The sequence below is a fragment of the Ruditapes philippinarum genome, unplaced genomic scaffold (assembly GCF_026571515.1).
Source record: "Ruditapes philippinarum isolate M1 unplaced genomic scaffold, ASM2657151v2 ctg4859_1_1_1_1, whole genome shotgun sequence".
Lineage (NCBI taxonomy): Eukaryota > Metazoa > Mollusca > Bivalvia > Venerida > Veneridae > Ruditapes > Ruditapes philippinarum.
Genome location: NW_026857570.1, coordinates 30,147 through 55,041, shown reverse-complemented (window position 1 = coordinate 55,041; position 24,895 = coordinate 30,147). Strand labels below are relative to the sequence as shown.

The following is a 24,895-nucleotide window of genomic DNA, read 5'->3' as shown; positions in this document are numbered from 1 at the left end:
ATTTTGGTTATGTGATAAACAGAACATTGTATTTGTGTAGATTCATTACTGAATTTATTTAACTTGTTGAATAAAATGATTTAAGTTTACAGAAGATCATTTAACATAATTTTATTCATTATGTTCAATAAATACTGTATTGAATGAATCTACACTCATTCAATATCCTCTATTTACTAGTATGCCTTCTAATATATAATTATAAGGTGACTGTTGTCATACCTTTTAAAGGAAATCCACTGAGGTTTTTTGACATGATGTGACTGAAAATATTTTTTCCAGATAAATGTACCATTTGATGTAGGTTTAGACCTCTTATCTTTGTGCAAAATTTCAGATCATTCGCACACTTCTTTTTTTCCAGAATAATTATTCAAATTGTAAAAAATGACTCCAAATGGAAAGGGTTTAAAAGCCTTTTACTCAAATTAGGCTTAGAAAAGCATAAAAATATGATTTTCAATTTATTTCAAAGTATATTTCTTAACTATCTTTGCATATATTTGTGTTTAAAGTGCCTCAGTGTAGTCCCTTTAAGAAACATTCATATTCAAATCATACAACTTTTTTATCTGCATAATGACAGCATTATGAACAACAGATATTGACATCAAACAGAAATTATTTAAATTTGTGATTTAAAAAAAAAGCTATATGAGCCGTGTCACGACAAAACCAACATAATGGGTTTGCGACCAGCATGGATCCAGACCAGCCTGCGCATCCGCGCAGTCTGATCAGGATCCATGCTGTTCGCTTACAAACCCTATTACATGTAGAGAAACTGATAGCGAACAGCATGGATCCTGATCAGACTGTGCGAATGCGCAGGCTGATCTGGATCCATGCTGGTCGCAAACCCATTATGTTGGTTTTGTCATGACACGGCTCAATTATTTTTTTTAGGCCAGCGAATATGTCAGAAATAATGTTGTACACATGGGGAGTAAGTACCTTAAAAGTACAAGCAAATCTTTATGCAGACGTAGACGAAACAATCGTGTGTGAAAACCTACCTATATCAAGTGTAAGTAGACGTATTATTACAAAAATTACATGTATATCTTCATTTGATAATCGGAACTGTTCAAACAGTTTTCCTCTTTAATGATAATAAGACTTTATACAAGTGATGTTTTTACTGTTATAGTATTTTGTCTGTTGTTTAAGTAATAATTAGCTAGATGTTAATAAAAGAAAGAATAAGAGTATTAAAATAGTAACTCATGGGTCACTAATGCAATACTCTCACTTATTGACCTAAGTGAGTTTATTTGGCCTGTGCACAATAATTTGACTCCTGGATTACTAATCCAATACTGTCACTATTGAACTAAGTGAGTTAACTTGGCTTATGCACAATAACTTGACTGCTGGATAACTAATCTAATACTCTCCCTATTGACCTAAGTGAGTTAATTTTGGCCAAAGCACACAAATTCATAATATACCATCTATTAGAAAGCTTTTTATTTTCTACCACTACATTTGTTTTATTCACTTCTCTTATTTCTATTTGGCATATTTTGCAACCTTCTGGCTTTTTATGTTTTTGATATACAATGTACATGTATAAACATAAATTAAAAACATTTCAAATAAGTTTTTCTGTTATTTATAGGATGAGCTTCCAGAGGTAACAGGAAAGTGTTCGTGTATCCATGGCTACTTTGGGGAATCATGTGATGGACAATGTCCAGGAGGCGGATCAAATCCATGCTACGGAAAAGGCTCTTGTAACACAACATCTGGAGAATGCACATGTATTGAAGGGGCTGATCAAAGTTCAAATTGTGAGAACTGCAGAGATGGATGGATAGGTGATGACTGCAAATTTGCGGGTACAAAACCAGGTAAAATGGCCGACAAACATCTTTGAGTTTGTTAATAAGAACTGTTATACTAAAGTTTTTAAGTTATTCATAACATGGGATTTTGAATTTTAATATTCATTTTCTAAAAGCTTTCCTTCTTAAAGGTATTCTGTGGTCATATTGGTGTGAAAGACGTTTATTGCAGAAATTTATTGAAATCTAGGAAATTCTTACAGAGTATGTCTAATTTTAATAAGAGAATGCAATGCTTACACTGTATTCCCTATTACTGGTTAAGTTAACATGTTTTGTTTTTTTTAAATGCAAGTTTTTTAATGAGACTGTGTAATCATGCTGTGTTTATCTATAGTAGTATATAGCATTTAAAACGTTACATATCTTCTCTGTGTACTCAAAAGATGTTTATTTTACCATAAATTTTAAAATGTTTATTTGGCAATATTCTTATTCATGCTAAGGCAGCCTTGTAATTTCATTTTTATGCTTTAGGGTACTTCAAGTCCATATTTATTATAAAGCATTACCTAAATTCCATATTTATTTTTTAGGAGTGCATTTATTTATATGAAGCCCTTTAATTTCAAATTCTTGTTTTAGCAGTCCCTGATTTTCTGTATCTTTATTTTTACCAATCCTTTTTATTCCTTGTTTTTAATAAGCAGTGGTTTTTAGTTCGCTTATTTAAATGGTATTTATAATCATTTTCCAATGACATTTATAATCTTACTAAAATACATTGTACATGGATATACATAATTATAACTGTAAAGAATAACTATGTTTATAGATTAAATCATGGTTAATTATTTTTGTTTGTACAGATCAATCAAGTGAATGGAAAACTGGAATGGTATATGGATATGGGCATTTCCAAACATATGACAGTTTGAAATATGACTGCAATGGAATCGGTCAATACTTACTCACTAGCCTTAGACTTGCAACCTCCCAGGTCCTAGATGTTTCTGTTCTCAGAGTAAGTTATGTCATTTGTTTACCTACCCCAATCTGTAAGTGATGTAAAAAAAATGTCCATTTCTTACCTTGATGAAATTTTGCTCATCTGATGATATCTTTGGGTATTGCAATGGTTGTATTCAGGATACTTCTCAGACATGATTTTGTGTGTTTTACATTCTTGATCTGTCTGTGTGCCTACATTGTATCTATAGCCATATGACGGTGACGGATTAAAAGAACAATTGTTTAATATTAAAATAAGAAATTGTTTTACTCTGTTTTTAGCTAGCCTGTCACAAAGTGACAAGGTGAGCTTTTGTGAGACAGTGTTGTCTGTTGTCTATTGTCCATCTGTCCTTGCATTTACTTTTTAGCTCACTTGAGCTTGCTCAATGTGAGTTTTTAGGATCGTTGACTGTCCATCATCCGTCGTCTGTCCACATTTGTTCGTTAACACCCTAGTGGTCACATTTTTGCATCAATCATAATCAAACTTTGTCAGGATGCTTACCTAGGTAATTGCTTGGATGAGTTCGAACATGGGTTATCTCGGATGAAAACTAGGTCACAGGAGTTAAAATTAGAAAATCTTGTTAACATTCTAGTGGCTACTCTTTTGATCCAAATATTCTGGAAAATGGTGATCCTAGGTCAAGTTCAAGTATTGGTCACCTGGGATCAAAAGTTTGGTCACACTGCCAAATTATGGAGAAACATTGTTAACACTCTAGTGGTCACAGGATGCTTGTCTAAGTAATTGAGCAGATGAGTTTGATGGGTCAGGTGAGCCATCTAGGGCCATCTTGGCCCTCTTGTTTAACAAAATCTTAAAAATCCTCATGTCAAAAACTTGTACTTTCTCTTTAATCTGAAGCTAATAGAATTAGGTTTGAATTAAGACGAGAGGGAACAACATTATACACATGGTAACGCTTGTATGTCAAATGCTTTTGTTTGTTTCTTCATTCAGACATGTCCAATTATCAGTAAATTATGCCCCCATTTCGAAGAAAAGGGGGTATATTCCTTTGCACTTGTCGGTCCGTCGGTCCGTAGACCAAATGGTTTCCGAGTGATAACTAAAGAACCCTTAGGCCTAGGAACTTCAAACTTGGTATGGTGATTGGTCATGACCAGTAGATGACCCCTATTGATTTTGGGGTCAAGGGGTCAAAGGTCAAGGTCATGACCAGTAGATACTTGATAACCCTTATTAATTGTTTGATCACTGGGTCAGAAGTCATGCATAATAACCTTATCACATGACTAATTGGCTGCCGATAGGAGGCATACATGTTTTACAAACATATCTTGTTAGTTTTAGTCTCAGTAAAAATAGAATTGTGTTTTTTTTCCAGGTAATTGGGGCTAATATAGCTCCAATAGCTGTTACAAATGCAGTGGCCATGTCAGTAGGAGGGACTAATGTTGTTATACAAGCAAATGAGGAACAGGGTTTTTCTGTTTGGTTAAATGATGAGTCCATTCAGGTAGGAAGTGGAATTGTATTGGCCCCAGAAGTTGAGTTGTTACAGCAATCTCCCACTGGTTTTCTTCTGACTGCTTCATCTGATTTATTCATATATATAGACCTAAAACAGGGATATATTGATGTAACTGTGAATGCAAAAGACTCCATTTGTCAAACTGGTAGCGGTTTATTAGGGCTGTGTGATGGAAACATCAATAATGACTTAAAGTTATCTGATGGTAATATTTTACTTGAAGGAGACTCTGATTATCAGCTTACATATGCAAATGTTGAAGATAAGTTTGTTCAATCTTGGCTTACAAATGATGATGTATTTAGTAATGTTCTTTCTGGTTTCAATGGCGTGGCAGGGGATACATGTCTTAGTATCCATTCAAGTCTGATAGAAAGTGGGGATGTGCACTTCTTTACTAAGTCAGAAATCACAGTTGACATTTTATTTAACCTTGAATCTGCATCTGATGATTGTGCAACTCTTTGGTCATACAAAAATTCAGATGGTGACATATTTTCCACACTTGTTTGTGGTGAAAATCTTGCATATGAAACATTTACTTCAACAGACATAAGACAGAGATCACTAGGAATTGAGATAGAACTTGCAAAATGGTACAAATTATCTGTTGTCTGGACACGCAGTGACCATACAATTTTCTTCTATCTGATTGATGAATCAATTAGCGTCACAAGTGATTATGTTTCTGACGATGACTTTCTGTTGGATGTCTTTAGTCCAGGAGGTGTGTTCACTCTGGGACTCGTTCCTGATTGGTTAATACATGGCTTTAATGGACATATCGATGATTTTGCTGTTTGGAAATCTTCATTTGGTTTTAATGAAATCGTAAACAATGCATTCAAATACAATGATATATCATCAAACCCCGACATTGCTTATATCTGGAGATTTAATGAAAGAAGTGGATTCATGTCTGAAGATTCATCAGAACGACATATACCAATGTCTTGGCAAGATGGAAATTGGGCTGACATCCACTGGTCTGTCTGCGACTATGAGATGACATATATATCAGCAGAAAATATCAAAGATATGCTGATTTCAGATTCTCCAGCTAGCCATATCGAAGAATGTGAGTCCATCATTGATTCAATACAGGAAATAGACCAAATTACTGATTCAGCAAGGTTATTATTTTTACAAGAATGTTTAATGGCAAAAGCTGTGAGTGATGAGGAAGTAGAACCGGCAGATATTCTAACCCCAATCAGTGATGCATTGCAACCAAACAGAACTGCAGAAGATTATCCTTTAAAAGAGCTTTGTAATGATTATGGTAGTGGTTCAAATTGGTATGGGCCAAATTGTGACAAAATGTGCATTTGGGGTGCGGGCAAATTTGATTCACAAGATGATAAGTGTTATTGTAATCATGGTTACTATGGAAGCAGTTGTGAAAAGCAGTGTACAGTAGCAAGAGGAAAACCTTGTGGTGGTGGGATATGTGATACAGTTACAGGGTCCTGTGAATGCTCCTCAGAAAAATTTGATCCTTTAAACGGATGCAGTACATGTGCTAGTGGATGGATTGGAGAAGACTGTTCGTCTGTTGCAGCCGAACTATCTAGTTCTTTGTCAGAATATATTGGAATGTGTTTTAGCCAGGGAAATTGTGTCATGTTTGATGGCCAGGGCTTCAATCTTAAGGAACCAGGAGAGTACCTGTTGTTTGAAAAGGTATCAGAAACCTTGTCTATTTATGTTCGTATGCGACCATGTGCAGGTTGTAAAACTTGTATTCAGCAAGTTTGGATCAAGATGGCATCAGATGATTTCACAATTAAAGTCCCACTCACTGAAAACCAGCCTATAATACTAGAACACAATACAAATATAGTCACCATATTAAGCCTTGCAACATATGACATCAATGATGTTGCAGCCATTTCTTGGATTGACAAAGTGACTCTTCAATTTGTTCAAAATGAAATAGCTGTCAATGTTACCTATATCGCTAGCTCACCATATCTGTCAGTATATGTAAAGACACCATGTGCTGCCAATGATCAGACAGGTCTGCTTGGAAATTGTAACTTAGATGTTAATGATGACTTTTTAAGCATCTCAGGGGACCCTGTTCAGTATAATGAAATAAGCGATCAGTTTATAGCAAAGGAATTTTCAGGTCATATTCAAAGGGATGCTTTAATAGAAAGCAAATTTATATATTCGTACCCGAATTTGACAACAGAAGAACCGAAAGACATGACTCAAGGATATAGTCTCCTTTTTACTGGCGGTTATGCAATGTCAGGCAGGGTACCAACACATTCTTTTAATAGTGAAAATATGTTTGATGTTTCTGTAGAAGTGCAAGTGAAAACTTTTTCAGAAAGTGGTCTTATACTTGGTTACTACCAAGCTGATTCAGCTATTCAGTTCAGTCTATTCTTTGAAAATTTACAACCTAAAATTCTTATCTATGGAAATGAGTATCAGATAGACTTTCCCTTAATAATTGATAAATGGTATCATATTATTGTAACATTTGATGTTATTAACAAAACAATACAATCATTCTTTTACTCTGATAAAATATTAGAGTTTGAACAACTATTTCCAGCAGGTGAACTCTTGTTTCCCGGGGCTGGTAATTTTTTCCTTGGAGACTGGCCAATAGACCCTCCAATTGCTTTTCATCCTTTCAATGGTCTATTTGGACAACTTAGAGTTTGGAATATTTATTTAAACACTTTAAAAATATATCAGTTGGTGAATGATGCTAATATTGAAACTGTTGAAGGTTTAGTGATGGATTACTCCTTTGTTGAAGGGTTTGGGTATGAGACAAAAGATTCTAGGCAAGGCATTGAAATGATTATATCTGAACTTGATAACGAGGTGGCATGGATAGTGTCGGATAAAGCAGGTAGTCCTTTAATTACAGATGGTTGTTCAGCATCCACTGATGTAGTTAGAACGGAAAAATGTGTCAAGATATTTGGAACAGAATCAGTTGCATTAGCTTGTAATGGATTGGGTGTTGATTTCTCTACGTTTTTTATTGATGCATGTAAAAGTGAAGATAGTTATATTCCAGGGCTAGTAGCTTATATAGTATTTTGTAAATCTAATCTTACACCAGTGAATAATCCACTTGATGATCTGTGTTCTGATCACAAGGCTGAACATTATGACAGTTTATGTGGTTATTTTTGTTTGGAAGGAACTCCCTCCGATAAGGGTTGTGTCTGCAACGAAGGATTTTGGGACTGGAACTGTGCACAGATATGCCCTAACCGTATAGGGTTAAGCAACAAGCCATGTTTTGCACATGGATCATGCGATTCTAAAGATGGATCTTGTATCTGCTTTGCAGGTTTTGATCCAAACAGTAACTGTGAAAATTGCACTTCTTCCTTTAAAGGAGAGCACTGTGATCAGTCTGACACCAATAATGGAGGATCACTTCAGAGGCCAACATGTCAGATATTTCGCTCACTTCAAGTTAAAATGTTTTCTGGAGAAATCTTTTCGCTTTTAGTTGCAAATGAATGGTACATACTAAATCCATCAAATGAGAGCTTTCCTACAGTTAAAGGTCGTACAGTTAAGTGTGGCAAAAATATTTGTTTAAATTCCCTGCAAATTACTTATAATTTAGAGACAATTATTATTAATGGCACAGATAAAGAAACTGACCGAATTAAAGTAAATGGAAATAACGATCCTACTTCATCAGTGAATTTTGTGTATATAGAAAAATCTGAAAGTGTTTTTGTTCTTAGAAGGAAGAAGTCAAAAATGGATTATTTTGTCAATTTCCGTATACGATTCAAAAGTAACGGCTATCTTGCAGTTATAATAAAAACCGATTGTGAAACTTGTGCTGGAGTGTCTGCATGTGCAAGAAATTTATCAGATTCAAATACATACGCGCCCAATGATGTACAGAGTTTTTCTGAAATAATTGTCTCAGCTAATGATCAATCGCTACCAGATAATATAAATGAACCAACAACCACTGCTGGAAGCAGTTTAAGTTTTGGGTCACAGTCTGACTACATTCCGGAGGAAGGCATTAGTGTTGCTGTACCAGCAAATGGAGATCATTTTTCAACAATATCAACTAATATTCTTACAAATGTGCTGACACCAGAACAGAAAAGCACTATTAAGCTCAGTATTAAACCTGAAAATGAAAGTTCAGGGGGAGTTTTTCAGTATGTTGGAGACTCACAATTCGCAATTTTACTTGATAACAATGAAATTAAAGTTCAGGCAGCTACCAAATTGATAAACACATCTTTAGTTTTACCTGCAAACGAATGGGCAGATATTCAAATATCTTTTGAACCTGTCGGCGAAACAATAACACTAGATGTCTTCAATCTTAATACTGGTACAAAGGAAACAAAAGTATTTACAGTACCAAAAGAGTGTTTTGCAGATAATGGGATAATTGTTTTAGGAAAACCGGTTGGTACTTCTGGATATAGCCTTCCAACTGATGGATCTTTTTACGGAGAGATAGATGATGTGTCTATACATGCAGATGGAAATGATGACCCATTATTTGAATTGAAATTTGATGAAAATGAAGGGACACAATTAGTTGACACTTCACCTAATGGCAATGATCTTTCAATTAATGATCCATATGGGAGAGGAACTGTTCAACGTACCTTTTCAACGAAACCGGCTCCTGAAATTGAAACAAATTTATATTCTGGGTTTGAAAATTCAGAAACATACACAGCTGCAGTTGAAATTTGTAGAGAAATCTTTACGACAATTGAATCGAAGTGTTCTGCTCTTGGTGATTCAACAGAAGATGTATATAAAACAGGATGTGTAGATGAAATTTCTAAATATGGAAATGATGAAAATGTTGCAAGACAGGCAGCTCTTTACTATAGTGATCTTTGCTTTTATGAGCTAAATGATGTTGATCAAGATGATGACATTAATGAAGAGGGTGGTGATGACCCTTCTAGACTTTTATGTAAAGATAACTTTGTTTCTCTGGGATATGTAGGTTCCGATTGTGATATAAAATGTGTCCATCCTGATCCAGAGACTGACGGACTAAGCTGCATTTGTAAACCTGGTTATTGGGGTCAGTATTGTGATCAGGAATGTCCTGGTGGTGCTCACAATGCATGCAACACACATGGGTTTTGTGATTCGGCTTCGGGAGTGTGTACATGCAGTTCCAACTTTAATGGGAACGATTGTTCTGAATGTAATACAGGATGGTATGGTCCAGACTGTTTTGCTATGGTACAAGATTCTTCTTTCACCTCAGACAAATATTCAGCTTTTATAGCAGGCAACAGCAATTTAAAAACATTTGACGGCGCATATGTTAAATTTAATAATAGAGATAAACCATGCAATTTGTTCTCAGATGACACCATTCAGATAGAGGCCCAAATGGGACCTTCAAGCAAATACACAAGTTCCGTTAAAGCACTTGAATTTGCAGTAGGTGAAGAACAGCTGACCATTTTACCTTATAACTCTGGAACTGTAAAATTAAATGGAAACGAAATTGCTCTCGGTACAGTCACACTAGCATCTGGTTTCACTATACAAAAACAATCTTTAACTGATATTGTCATCACAGGCCCAGATAATTTTGAACTAAGTTGTTCAGTTCAATCAGAGGACAGTATTGGTGTACACATGACAGTTAAGAAGTCGGAGTGTACAAAAGCCACTGGTATATTTGGTAAATGCTCAACTGGTGACGTTAATGCCTGTGCTGAGGGTGATAAAACTTGTATTATTGGAGAAATTGGAGTAGCAAATGCTGTAAGAAACAACTATATAAACAACGATGATTTAGATGACTTCTTTGAGGCCACAAGCAAGCCATATGATGAAAGCCTATTCGCTAAATATGGTGAACAAAAGGAAACTGCGGGGATGTCTGTTAAATTGTCAAATGGAGCATATGCTTCTCTCCCTACATTAAATGATGAGATGATAAATGAGAATACAACAGAGAAGTCAATTGAATTGAGATTAAAGCTGGACACAAAAGTTGACGGAACGGTTTTGAGTGTGGCTAATGCAAACACGACATTCGGTATTATTGTCAAAAATGAACAATATGCAATTAAGTATGGAGATGAAATTTACAAAACTGGTGTTCCAGTTACTGTAGGAACTTGGACCAACCTTGGCATCTCTTTAAATGAAACCTCTGGAAAATTAGTTTTCTATGAAACTAATGGATTAAACTTTGGTCAACACAAAGTGATAAACATATCTGAAGGAATAGAGAAATATGGTCCTCCAATTACAGAAGGAAGTACAGCACTCATTGGTAAATGGCAGAATGTAACAACTCTGATAAAGACATCTGGACCTGGGAGTATTGCAGAATCACCAATTTTAACAGTTGATAGAGTGTCTGTGTTTAAGGGAATAATTACAAAAGAAGATGTCAATAATCATTTTTCACAGAATTATGAAAAACAAGAATCAGCTGTGTCATCATCTGGAGGTGGAGGACTAAGTTATGACCCTTTAACAGAAAAGGAGATTTTGCTTTGTGTCAATTTTGATGAAGGCTCTGGAAAAGAAATAATTGACTCAGTAACAGGCAATACTGGATTATTAGGTTTTGATGGCAATCTTGAATGGGTTAAAAGTGATCCAGACATAACTGAATTAAGTGTACCTAATCAAAGAAGTTTTTCTACTATTACTGAAGATACAGAAATTCAACAGAAATGTAATTTATTGAAAAGTGCTCTTCAGTCCGATTGTGGCCAGGCACAGGAATTGATAGACTACACATTTGTGGCATGTCAAAGTGATGCACTTGAATCGGGAAGTGTTGATAATGCAATTGACATAGCTTTAGCTTCCTCAAAGGAGTGTATGCAAATGTCAGGTTCAACTACCAACCCGTTAAATAGTTTATGCAAGGAGTTCGGAGCAAGGCAATTTCCAGTGATGGGAGGTGAAGACTGTTTGGAAAAATGTACGTTTGGAAACTTTGTAAATGAGGTTTGCATATGTAAAGATGGCTATTTTGGCTCTGAATGCGAGTCCGAGTGTCCAGGTGGTCATGAAACGCCTTGTAATAATCATGGAACATGTAATACTTCCACTGGAATATGCTCATGCGATTACGAATGGAGCGGAGATTCAAGTTGCAGTACTTGTCAAGAGGACTGGGAAGGTGAAAAGTGCAACATTCAGAAAACAGACCCTTCAACGGACATTGATGAAATTGGCGGTGATGCTGATAATACTAATGAGTTGGAAAATCTTGATGGAACAACTCCTGATAACATTAATGATGGAAAAGGAATGGTTTGTAGATTGAACGGAAACAATGGGAAGACAAGAATGTTCAGAAAAGCAGCAAAAAAATATAAAAAGACATTTGATAAAGTTGTCCTGTTGGAAATAGAAAATCTACGAATATTGGTAAGTTTTGGATTATGTTTTATATGCAGTATGATTTCAGAAGAACATTTCTAAATAAGCTTGGATTTTTTATGTCTTTATGATTTTGATGCTACAGTCAAATGTAGGTTTTTCCTTTAGCAATATGCAGTGGCTTATTCTGTTTAAAAATGGAAAACCGTATTTAAATTATTTTCATGATTTATGCAATGATCTGTTAAATTTTGTTCATTGAAAGCATTTCACCAAGTTAAAGCACATAAACGGTTTATAAAAACAATAGTAGTGTTCCTAAATATTTGTTAAAGATGTGTCCTTCAGTTACCTGGAAGATAGAAATCTTTTGTTTGGAGTATCACTCACCTGTATGATTTGTTACTGAATAATCAAGTTTTCTTGCCTCACTTTGTTAAGTCCCTAAAATCATGTTCTTAAATGCACTTTTGTCACATTGTCGTCATGAAATAAAGGTTTGCAGATTAAATAATTTCCTGTTTGTGCAGTTCTGGATATATTATATTTTCTTTCGAATTATAGGTACGACAGAACAAGATAAAGTTAAAAAGAAAAGGCAAAAGAATATCACGTCTCGTCATAGACAGGGTTTTCATTACCTACAGAAGTAACACAATTAATTTTGAACTCATCAAAAAGAAGAAAACAAAGAATGGCAAGCGCCGATACAAAGCTTTTATTGACGGTGTTAAATGGAATGGAAAAACTGAAGGCCAGCTTGTCGGAAAAATGTTAATGACAAGAAAGAATGCACGGAAAATGATCATTAAGATTAGCGAAATAGGATTCAGAATGGTTATAAGAAGGGGCAATATTTTCTTCAGAGTAAATATCAGGTTGTCCTCTCGTTCATGGATAAGCAAGGGTCTATGCCACTACGTGCCTGATAATTCCTCAGGATTAATGAAAGGTGATTACACGGCTTATACAGATCCAACTACTTTGCCAGACCAGATAGGCACATATGTAAGTATACTTTTAATTTCTGAATAAATACATTTATTTTCAGTATTTACTTCAATATAATACTTTCAGTGTTGCTCTGGCGAGTGCTTTTTTCATTTACAAAAGTATATCAGTTATGGCATTAGGGTCAAGTATAGACTGGCTGTGGGGCGTTTTGCCATACATAGATTTTCTAAAGAATTTTTGCTTAGGAGTTAAAAAGCTCCGACCAAAAATATTTCTTAAATGGAATTATACAATAGTCTCCTACAATTTAACTGGAAATAAAGTATGCCTTCTTTTTAGGAACTTTTTATCCTCTAGACCATAATATAATGAGCAATAATGAGGATGTTATTTCGTAATTTTTTATACATAAAAAATTAAATTAAAGCTCAATAACGTAAGTTTGATGTAAACTATATGGTATTATAAATCATTATGAATCACTTCGTATTTTTTAGGATTCATATAAGGAAACATTATTGTAATCCTTTGAAGGAGCAGTTGCAGATATTTCCATAGGAATAACAATAACTTACTTCTTCCCTTTAAATTAATAAGATTACCAGAGACATTTGACGAAGATGTATTTATTTTATAGTTATAGTATAGCATAGATTGGAAATTCATTATATTTTCACTGAATTTTTATACAACTTTCTGTTAACAAAAGCTATTGTTCCTCTAGGGTGCCTGTATCTGTATAAAAACTTGGAGAGACACATGAAGTCCGTCTGCAACAGTAAAGTTAGGAAAGCCACCATATGACTATAACAGTGTCAGACTGATTTAAAACACGCTGTTATTGTATCAGATATTTAACACCATACTGAAACTAAGCTGTTGATATTGAACATGATCATTTTACAAAACACATGCGTACTAATAGCTAATAAACATTATTTAGTTGTAATGTCACATTATACAGTGATATCACAAGTGCTTGTACATAACATTTTATGAATAAGTTTGACTATACCATTATGAGTTATATATGGATGATATACTCTTGATATGTGGAATAGAGGTATAGTTTGTTCTTTTTTTGGCGTTTTTAGTGTTTGTATTTGTGATGTATATTTGTCTTATTTTCAAATTTATATATAAATTTTATTTCAGTGCTCATCTGATGCAGATTTCGGTAATGACGAGTTTATTGATAACACTGACGTCACCGACAAAGACTCTGGCTTAGCAATATGCTGTAACTCCGCCAGTGCGAATACAAAGAACTTCCGGTTGTTTGACGTGTCAACTAAGGAAATAACCATTTCATTTTACCTCAAAACATGCACAGGCTGCCATGGCGTAATTTTCTCGTATGTGAAGAAGACTCCATTTAGTCTAGATTATAATGACGGAGAACTTATTATGTATTATGGACAGGACTATGAGTGGCGGACTGGTATTGAGCTCTTCGATAACAAATGGCATCAGATAGTATTAACATACTCAAGAAAGGCAAAGAAAATTGTTCTTTACGTCTTCAATGAAAACAGCGGAAATACACCAACAGTTTACAAAGTTGAGAAATTCAGAGAAGCAAATCCGTTTAGAAATGGTGGCTCTCTTTCTCTTGGCAAGTTCCAAATTAGCCAAGAAACCAACGGATGGAAGAAGACTGACTCCTTTGTGGGCTGCTATGATTCCCTAGTGTTTGCCTCGAAGTAAGTACGACAACTTTTTTTTTGCAAAAACATGGCAACTGCGTTGCTGATACATTCTGTATTATCGAATTTATCGAATCATTTTTTTTTTGCATAATCGGTTTTTGTAATTAATTGTATGAACGCAATTATGGTCTTTTATTGCATTCAGCTGTCCAGTATTGAAAATATACTTGATACTACAGTGTCAAGTGTAGGAAAGTATCTCTCGATCATATTCCAATCAATGTAATCCTGTAATTGATATAGAATAATGCTAAAGTAATACCAAACATAATATATATACACATCATTCACATATTTAGGTATAAAAAAACTCTTAAAGTGAGTAGAATAAAAATAATACAAGTCCCTTCATCTTCTTTTTATTGGTTTTCTCTGACCAAATGTTGGTGATGGAATTCCAGGAAATTGACAACTCAGTTATGCCTTCAACCCTCTTATCAAAGAGTTTTCTAAACTGAGACAATAGCCAAAATGTACATAAAGATGTGACGTTATTTTATTATCTATGAATAGCTAAAGGGTTATAGTTTATTGCACTACCTGTTACATACATGTATGCTAAAATCAATTTGTGTAATGTAAAGAATCATTTTCTAGGTTTGCCTATAAGCTATAATATTATACTTTGTCATTTAATACATTTTACTTTAAATATGTACTGAAATAATATAAAACTTATCAAAGAGGTTTATTTAGTACGGTTTATTTAGTAAGACATATAACCTAAAATTTTCGTAAAGACCTTGATAACATCTTTTACCACACACAGATTTAGGAATTGAGAATAGAACACAGTGTCCTGTTGAAAATGCTCTAGCAAAATAGTATAGAAAGCCTTATGCATTTAAAGATTACAAGTGTGGTTCTGACTTTTTCTTATAATTATATTGATGGCACATGCGTGGTAGTCATGGGTAACAGGCTCATTTAGGATGTGAGATGTCTAGGTTCAAATCCCAGTCTAGGCAACTGATTTTTTTAGTGTTTTATTTGCGATTTTAACATATTTTCTTAAGGAATTAGCCACGATATGCAAGGACAAAGTATGTCTGTCATAAAAATGTACATAAGTGATATAATAATTCAAGTTATTAACTCTGGCAATGCAAAATATGTATCAAACTCAAACTGTTATAGTAAAAATTATAGATGGTAAAAGTGTTTTACATTTTTAGAACTTGTTTATTTATATATATGAAGATATTTTTTTTTATTTCAAGTTTTACAATATTTCCTACAAACAAACACTGGCTTGAGCTAGTGGAAAAGTTATGTAATTTTTGAGCCTATGAAAACGGGAGTTTATTTTACGCTAAGATAAAAATATGTAAAACACAATGAATACTTGTTACTTACAGTCACTTTGTAAATTGATTAGGACCAAAATGAAAACAGAGACATAGATAATGTCTACAAAACATGTTTCATATGCAAAAGTAATTCCTCTTAATATACCATGGTGATTAAAATTTCAGCAAAGATTCAAAGATGGGGGTGTGACACTTAACAAAATAATAATAATAATAAAAATCGGATGGTGAAATTTTCTAATATTTGAAAAAATACAGTTAACCACTATATGTCACTTTAACCTTGATTGTCTTCCGACGATAAGTATTACTACTGATATAGTTGTTGTGCAGAAACGTATTAACGGCATTATGGTAAGTCAATTTTTCAGTATATTTTGAATCAATTTTCTTGATTTCAGAGCCCTTGATGCCAATACTGTGTCATCCTTATATTCAAAGAAATTAGACATTGTTGAATCATATATCAAAAGTTTAGACACGACTGTCTACTACTATGACTTTGACGAGGAAGCATCTTATAGTAAGTTACATATTGCGTTTTTTTTCTCTATTGGTTGCATTATTAATGTCGCAACAAATGAGGTCATATTGCGAGTTTCCAGCTTTACTTCTTGCGAAATACTTCAGATGTCCTTCTTCTTATTATTTTAGACTCGTACAGGCACTTGTGTAGAACCACTGACCTTTTTTAAGCTACCTGGATAGCTTCCTCACATGAAATAATTCAAAGTGGCTGGTGGGATTTGAACCGTTAGCCAAGAGTGGCAATTGCTTTGAAGTCCATAACATTAACTACTCAGTCCCAGACGCCATATTGACCAACATTGGTTTGTTTAAAGATTATGTGTGATTTATTGACGCTTTTATGTTGCTTGCGAAAGGCAACCTGTACTAATTTGGTTATCAAGATACAATTTAGATGATGAATAAAGTGGATCAAGGGTCTTTCTTCATCAGTCAAGTGTTACTTGTACACAATCGGTGTCATCAAAACATAATCCTGAAAGACATGGATAGCTAACCAATTGTTTAGTATTGTTAAAATGAAGTATAGAATATATTTATTTGCAGGTCAGTATACAGATTGAATATTGAAATTAATGCTGACTAAATATTATTTTTTGCCGAGATTATTTCAGCTACACTTCATTGTATACTATTTTTAAAGGAAATGATCAATACCCCTTTTAACATGTAAAACAGGATAAGTTTATATAATATGCAAGTGACTTTATAAATAAACTGGTTTGTTAACAGCCGATGGCTTCATGGAGATAAATTTGGATGATGAAACTTTGGAAGCTACTTTTGGCAAGAAAGCGAAAAGAACCAGAATGAAAATATACAATTACCCATTAAACTCCTGCTACCAGAGAACATCTGACAGTCCGCAGTTTGATGAAGACGAAACAGAATTGTTACTTGATAGAAAACGACGTGATGTCAGTAATAATTACCGTGCAATTCAGAATAATATCCTTGAGCGGAACGCAGAGAAAAATGAACTTAAAACGGGTACACATATGATAAGGACAAAAAGAGAAAGCACATACGATCCATTTTGCAACAATGTATTCAGTGGGAGCTCTTCATCATTAGCGGCGTAAGCAACTTTTTTTTCTTTTTCCTACATGAAGTTAACATTACTAGAAATATTGATTATTGTATGATTCCTATATTGCATCAAGTAATATGGATAGAAAAAGAAATATCATTATTCATTTTCTAAATTCAGCTATACTTAAACATGGAATTAGTTTGCCGTACGAAGTTCTTAAGTGACAATTTACCTCGAACATTCAATCTTATGGTCATTTGTATGTCATTGCTTATTGAGAAATCTGGTTGGTAAGTGCAGTAGGTCAAAAGTCACGATCACAATGACAGTTACTTAAACAAACTAGACTTTTTTATCAGCTTGATAAAGAAAACTTTTGAAATATGATTAAAATAGTATCATTCTAGTCATTGAAGTCAATGTATGAGGATGACTTTGTGTTTAAGTATATGTAGACACGCTCATTGTTCCTCTGTGCACTTCTACAAAACCAACCTATATGTTAAAATATATATTGACAGTAGTAAATATCATGAGGTTTACTCGACATTGACCTTTAAATGATCTTCACCTCTAAAGATAAAGTCTCTTTTTAAATAAGATGTAATTTTCAATAACGTTGTTAGTCCCCTACCGGTTTACCGGAGGGGACTTTAGGTTTACCCTCCGTCCGTCTGTCTGTCTGTCCGTCCGTCCGTCAGTCCGTCCGTCCACAAAACTGGATCCCGCAATAACGCAAAAAGTACTGAAAATATTTTGATGAAACTTGATATATGGATAGATGGCAGTATGGAGATTATGCACGTCTTTTTCTTTTCTTCCTATGTTGAAAATTCTGGTTGCTATGGCAACAAATAGACTGAAAATATGACAAATTTTACACATAAACTGGATCCCGCGATAACGCAAAAAGTACTGAAAATATTTTTATGAAACTTGATATATGGATAGATGGCAGTATGGAGATTATGCACGTCTTTTTCTTTTCTTCATATGTTGAAAATTCTGGTTGCTATGGCAACAAATAGACTGAAAATATGGCAAATTTTACACATAACCTGGATCCAGTGATAACACAAAAAGTACTGAAAATATGTTTATGAAACTTGACATATGGGTAGATGGCAGTATGGAAATTATTCACATCCTTTTCTTATCTTCCTATGTTGAAAATTCTGGTTGCTATGGCAACAAATAGACTGAATTTCAAGATTTCTGATTCTAGTTTTTAAGTTTTTTCACTATAAGTTCTTTATTTCTTAAGGTATTTTCTTCAAACTTTAAATATAAGTTGCTTGTCATCAACCACATCATATGTGACAAGGTTTACAACTCTAGCACAAAATTTATCAGAATTACCTCCCTTGAACTTGAAATTTTCATGGAAAAAACATTGTTTTTTTAATAACTTCTTTTTCTGAATGTATCTACTTCAAACTTAATATAAATGTTTCTTATTGTTACTCAACATTTGTGAGTGTTCAATACTCTAGCAAGACTATTTCCAGAATTATGCCCCTTTTGAACTTAGACTTTTTTTTGAGAAATTGGTAATTTTTACTCCAACTTCTTCAATCATGATAGGATTTTAAAAATGTTATATTTTGATAACAGGGATGTTTAAAAAATTTAGAGTGTCTTTCAGTCTGTCTGTACATAAAAACTATTTCCTGTGATCACTTTTAAAGAACTTTTTCAACAAATTTACTTTAAATAGGAACCTAAGTGAATAGCCAATGGCCCATAGAATGTTGCTTGGGCTCTTACCGGTAGGGGACTTATGGATTGCTTGCAATACTATGATAATTGCTTGTTATTAATGGAATGTTAAGTCGCATTTGTGCTCTTAAATTCTTCTTCAACAAATTTTGAAAGGGGCGTCCGTGGCCGAGTAGGTAAAGGTCGTTGACTTCAAAACACTTGCCCCTAACCTCTGTGGGTTTGAATCCCGACAGGGACCTTGGATTCTTTCATGTTAGGAAGTATCCAGCTAGCTTACGAAGCGTTGATGGTTTTACTCAGGTACCTGTTCGTGTCTGAAATAATGCATGGAAGGGCACCTGAGGTCTTCCTCCACAAGCAAAGCTGGAACGTCGTGATATGACCTATACTGTGTCGATGTGACGTAAAACTCAAAAGAAACAAACAAACAAATGTTGAAAACGGCAATATTTGTTTTGGAAGCCGAGCTACGTCAGCACAGCACTTTCTTGAACATCTTAACAGAAAAAATTACAAAAGTTAAAAAAAATCTCTCCAAAACAAATATGTTTACTAGTTTCTTGAAGTATAAAGATGGTTAGATAGAAAACATTATGACCTAACATTGCAACGATTCTAACACCGATGTGTTATGGTGAATGCAAAACAGTGCAAACAGATCGAGGCAATGTGTTTTACGCGTAATTAAATTTAAGCTAAATTTATTTTACACGAATGAATATTCTAGAAAACTATCATCGTAACATGAATCAAACAGATGAACTCAATTATTTTTATACGGAGATGAAAACTTTCAATTTCATGAAAACTTAGATATTATTTTAAAAGAAATTTGGAATGTTCAAAAAAGTTAAGCTGATATATGTAAATGATTATCTTTTTTTGCTTGTATTTTGCTTGAGGACTGGCGAAATAAATTGTGTTACCCTTAAGCAATTCATGCATTTTATTGAAAACTATATTTGACTTGGGCTTGAATCTTAGTAATACCTTTAAGTAATTTAACTTAGTTTGACCTTAAGCTTTAAGTTAATTTAGCTTATGGTAAAATATTGAGGTTTTATGAATTAATCTATGACTTTGTTATTCATGATCAGGTTTTATTTATCCTTTGACAAATCAACTTTAAGCATGTGATTTGTCAAGTTGAACTTGGCCTTTATGGTAAAACTATTTAAGTTTGCTAAAATTAAACATAACTGTGTCATTAAAGGTGGGTTCGATTTATACCTGAACATTGGGTGGTTGTCTAAATTAAGTCACTTGCGTCCAGGTCACATGTGTTTGAAATAGATTTTTGCACTTGTTTGCTTATAAAACTTTTATTTCTTTTTTTTTCATATCTAGTCGATAAATACTTTTGGTTTAATTTGATGTCTTATTATTTGAAAGATTGGTATTTGAAAGATGTTAAGAGATGATGTAAGAAGTGTTCATTTGGATCCACTACAAGATCAGTACCTGATAGAAAAAGTCATTTACACTTTAACTCATGCAGAATTTATTAGTGGACTGCAGTCATTCATATATTTTAGATTGTTTGTCCTTTTTAAATTGACTAACGGGTCACCAGGGTCAAGGTTATATGCTGCAAAAAAGATATGTTGGATACTATGACAAATGTGCTTGTTTTAAAAAAATTCATCAGTAAAACTTTATTGTCCCCGTAAGGGACACCATAATCGCCACTTTGTCCGACTGTCCGGCAAACATTCAATAGTCTATGAGCTTCATTCAGTCGATGACCTTAGTTAACAAAGGAAATGGCAGTCCAATAAACCAACTGGTTTATTTGGTTATTTTACTGGTTTACTGGAAAATGCCATGTTAAGATCAAAGAAAAAGCACATTAACCCCAAATGTTGGGACGTCCGTCCGGATGTCTGTCCGAGCAAACATTTTGGGTTTATTTGTGACTATGATAGCATTTACTTGTCTTTGATCTTTATGTTTTATGTGGCATTTTTGGATTTATAATGCTTTTTATAACCAAAGAATAGTCAAATAAAACTGAAATTATAGATACCCGTCTGTCCGTCCCGATTTCTTGTCCGGGAGAAAACACTGAAACTACAAGAGATATAATTATGTGCTGTGCAAAATAACCGTTACTCTGTCTTGCCTAATTTTAGAGTTATTGCCCTAAGTTCATTTTTGTGTCGCCTCTACGGAGGGATCACTTCTCCGTCGTCTCTCTGTCCGTCTGTCCGTCACAAAACTTGTGCGGACTACTTCTCATAAACTACTAGTGCAATTTCATCCAAACTTTACAGGAATGATCAGTACCAAGTTTAGTTGAGCATAATTATTGTCAGCATTTTCGGGTTCAATGATTTTTGTCATAGTTATGGCCCTTTAATAATTTTTATTTTTAAAGTTTGTCCGGACTACTTCTCTTATACCACTTATGCAATTTCAATGATTTTTAGCTCGACTTTTTTTTTTTTGAAAAAAAAATAGAGGTATTGCTACAGTCAGGTCGGCGTTGCCGTTGCCGTTGCCGTAGCAGTTGCCGTTGCCGTCCGAAAACTTGTACCTGGATCATAACTTTTTTATTTCTTTGTGTATTGTCTTCATACTTGGCCACAACAACCCTTGGGACAAGACCTTTCAGTAGACCACACTAACCTTGACCTTCATCCATAAATGACCTTGACCTTCAAGGTTAAAAGTCCAATTTTTGCTTGTTCATGCTGTAATTGGCTGTAACTTTGTTATTTTTGAATGGATTGTCTTCAAACTTGAACATAATAATCTTTAAGGATATCCCTTAAAAATAACCAGCCAGACCTTGACCTTCACTCATAAATGACCTTGACTTTGAAGGTCAAATTATTGAAATTTTCATTTTTTTTGGCTTTTATTGGCTGTAAATTTGTTATTTTTGAATGGATTGTCCTGAAACTTGAACATAATAATCTTCAAAGATTACTGTTAAAGATATACCGAAAGACCTTGACCTTCACACATTAATGACATTGTCTTTGAAGGTCAAATTATTGAAATTTTCATTGTTTTGGCGGTCACTGACTGTAACTTTGCTATTATTGAAGGGATCAACTTCATATTATAAGAGAACATTCTTAAGGACCAGACCTTGTTGTTTATCAAACCCAACTTTGCTTGGGCTCTTAAATGACCTTGACCTTGAAGGTTAAATTACTGAATTTTCTCAGATTTGTGCATTAAATGACCATATTTAAATATTTATTGGTGTGTGTGTGTCTATATATATATATTTACAACAACAACAACAATAACTAAAATTGTGTCATTTTTAGTATTTTTAGAGATTGCGTCATTGTTTCTATTTAGAGAAATTGGGTCATTGTTTTTTTTTTATAGAATTGCGTCATTGTTTCTATTTTTAGAGATTGCAGCATTTTTTCTAATTTTAGAAATTGCGTCATAATTTCTATTTTTAGAAATTGCATCATTTTTTTCTATTTTTAGATATTGCGTCATAATTTCTATTTTTAGAAATTGCGTCATAATTTCTATTTTTAGAGATTGCGTCATTTTTTCTATTTTTAGAAATTGCGTCATAATTTCTATTTTTAGAAATTGCATCATTGGTGCTATTTTTAGAAATTGTGTCATTGTTGCTATTTTTAGAAAATGCGTCATTGTTTCTAATTTTAGAGATTGTGTCATTTTTTCTATATTTAGAAATTGCGTCATAATTTCTATTTTTAGAAATTGCGTCATTGGTGCTATTTTTAGAAATTGCGTCATAATTTCTATTTTTAGAAATTGCGTCATTGGTGCTATTTTTAGAAATTGCGTCATTTTTTCTATTTTTAGAAATTGCGTCATTTTTTCTATTTTTAGAAATTGCGTCATAATTTCTATTTTTAGAGATTGCGTCATTTTTTCTATTTTTAGAAATTGCGTCATAATTTCTATTTTTAGAAATTGCATCATTGGTGCTATTTTTAGAAATTGTGTCATTGTTGCTATTTTTAGAAAATGCGTCATTGTTTCTAATTTTAGAGATTGTGTCATTTTTTCTATATTTAGAAATTGCGTCATAATTTCTATTTTTAGAAATTGCGTCATTGGTGCTATTTTTAGAAATTGCGTCATAATTTCTATTTTTAGAAATTGCGTCATTGGTGCTATTTTTAGAAATTGCGTCATTTTTTCTATTTTTAGAAATTGCGTCATAATTTCTATTTTTAGAAATTGCGTCATAATTTCTATTTTTAGAAATTGCGTCATTGGTGCTATTTTTAGAAATTGCGTCATTTTTTCTACTTTTAGAAATTGCGTCATTATTTCTATTTTTAGATATTGCGTCATAATTTCTATTTTTAGTATTTTTAGAAATTGCGTCATTTTTTTCTTTTTTTAGAAATTGTTTCATTTTTTCTATTTTTAGAAATTGCATCAATTTTTCTATTTTTAGAAATTGCATCATTGTTGTTATTTTTAGAAATTGCATCACTTTTATATTTTTAGAAATTATGTCATTTTTTGTATTTTTAGAAATTGCGTCATTTTTTCTATATTGAGAAATTGCGTCATGTTGCTATTTTAAGAAATTGCGTACTGTTGCTATTTTTAGAAATATGCTTAATGTTTCTATTCATATTTATACAAAATATTTAAAGAAAACTAATGTGACAAGACAGACCAACTAAATTTATAAAAAGGAAACGTTAATATATGTTCAAACCTTTCTATGTTTGCGTTTAGAAAAAGTAAAAAGTCGAGCGTTGCCCCCGCCCGGCGGTGGCTCTTGTTAGCCGAGTTATGGCCCTTTGATAAAAAGGTGTTTTTTTCTGTGTGTAGCCAGATACACAAAAGTTTATCCAGAATACTCCTCATAAACTGCTGGTGCAATTTCATCCAAAGTTTACAGGAATGATCAGTACCAAAGTTTAGTTGTGCATATGGTCAGCATTTTTGGGTTCAATGGTTTTTGTCAGAGTTATGGCCCTTTAATCATTTTTATTTTTAAAGTTTGTCCGGTCTACCTTTCTTATACCACTAATGCAATTTCAATGAAATTTTACATGATTGATCTGTAGCTCAAGTCCTTGCGCATATTGCACAAGTTTTCCGGTTGAATGATTTTAGCCGAGTTATGGCCCTTTGATAAAAAGGTCTTTTTTTCTGTGTGTTGCCAGATACACAAAATCTTGTCCGGACTACTCCTCATAAACTTCTGGTGCAATTTCATCCAAACTTTACAGGAATGATCAGTACCAAGTCTAGTTGTGCACTGTCTGTCCGTCTGTCACAAAACTTGTCCCAACATGAAATTGGCCATGATGAGGCGACACATATGATCACTGATCGCTCTTGTTACACTTTGAAATTTGTCTGGGCAAAACTCTGAAACTGCAGGAAATATCAACAAAAAATTGTGTAGGTAGATAGATCTTGTTAAGAAATGCAACGTTTAGAACTATAACTCTACCTTGCCTAATTTTGAGGTTATTGCCCTTTGTTCATGTTTACACTTTGAAATTTGTCCGGGCAAAACTCAGAAACTACAGGAAATATCAACAAGAAATTGTATAGGTTAATAGATGTCCGGGACATAACTATGAAACTAAAAAGAAATTCCCTGTGTCTTAAACCTATTTTGGGAGCATCACCCGTTTCAACCGGCTCTCGTTTTTGTTTTTTCAAGGCGACAAATTGGGGTTACTATTGTCGGCGGCATCGTTGTCGTCGTTGGTGTCGGCGTCAGCGTCCCCTTAAGCTTGTCTGGAGCATAAGTCAGTCATTTTAATACGGATTGACTTCAAACTTGGTATGCATGCCTTTTAAAATGACCCAAAGTGCAGTGCACAAGAACCGGTACTCTGCACTTCTTATTTATTGAGTTATTGCCCTTTGTTAATTTTCATACTTAATTTTTGTCCAGGCCATTTCTCATTAATTATTAAGGCTTTAGATTTGAAACTTCATAGGATGATAGATCTTATTCAAGTTATTGATAAGAAGTGCAGTGCACAGAAACTGATGCTCTGCATTTCTT

At 33.7% G+C, this 24,895-nt stretch overlaps 1 protein-coding gene across 1 annotated transcript in view; it reads left to right on the top strand.

Moving 5' to 3' along the window:
- The window catches only part of LOC132750181 (uncharacterized), a 39,052-nt gene that overhangs the window by 8,299 nt on the left and 5,858 nt on the right, over positions 1-24,895 (top strand). The window contains exons 9-16 of the mRNA XM_060740126.1: positions 907-1,027; positions 1,622-1,853; positions 2,657-2,811; positions 4,154-11,695; positions 12,212-12,655; positions 13,757-14,304; positions 16,022-16,143; positions 16,881-17,226. Of these exons, the coding sequence (XP_060596109.1) occupies positions 907-1,027; positions 1,622-1,853; positions 2,657-2,811; positions 4,154-11,695; positions 12,212-12,655; positions 13,757-14,304; positions 16,022-16,143; positions 16,881-17,226 (9,510 nt within the window). The remainder of the gene's footprint in view (positions 1-906; positions 1,028-1,621; positions 1,854-2,656; positions 2,812-4,153; positions 11,696-12,211; positions 12,656-13,756; positions 14,305-16,021; positions 16,144-16,880; positions 17,227-24,895) is intronic.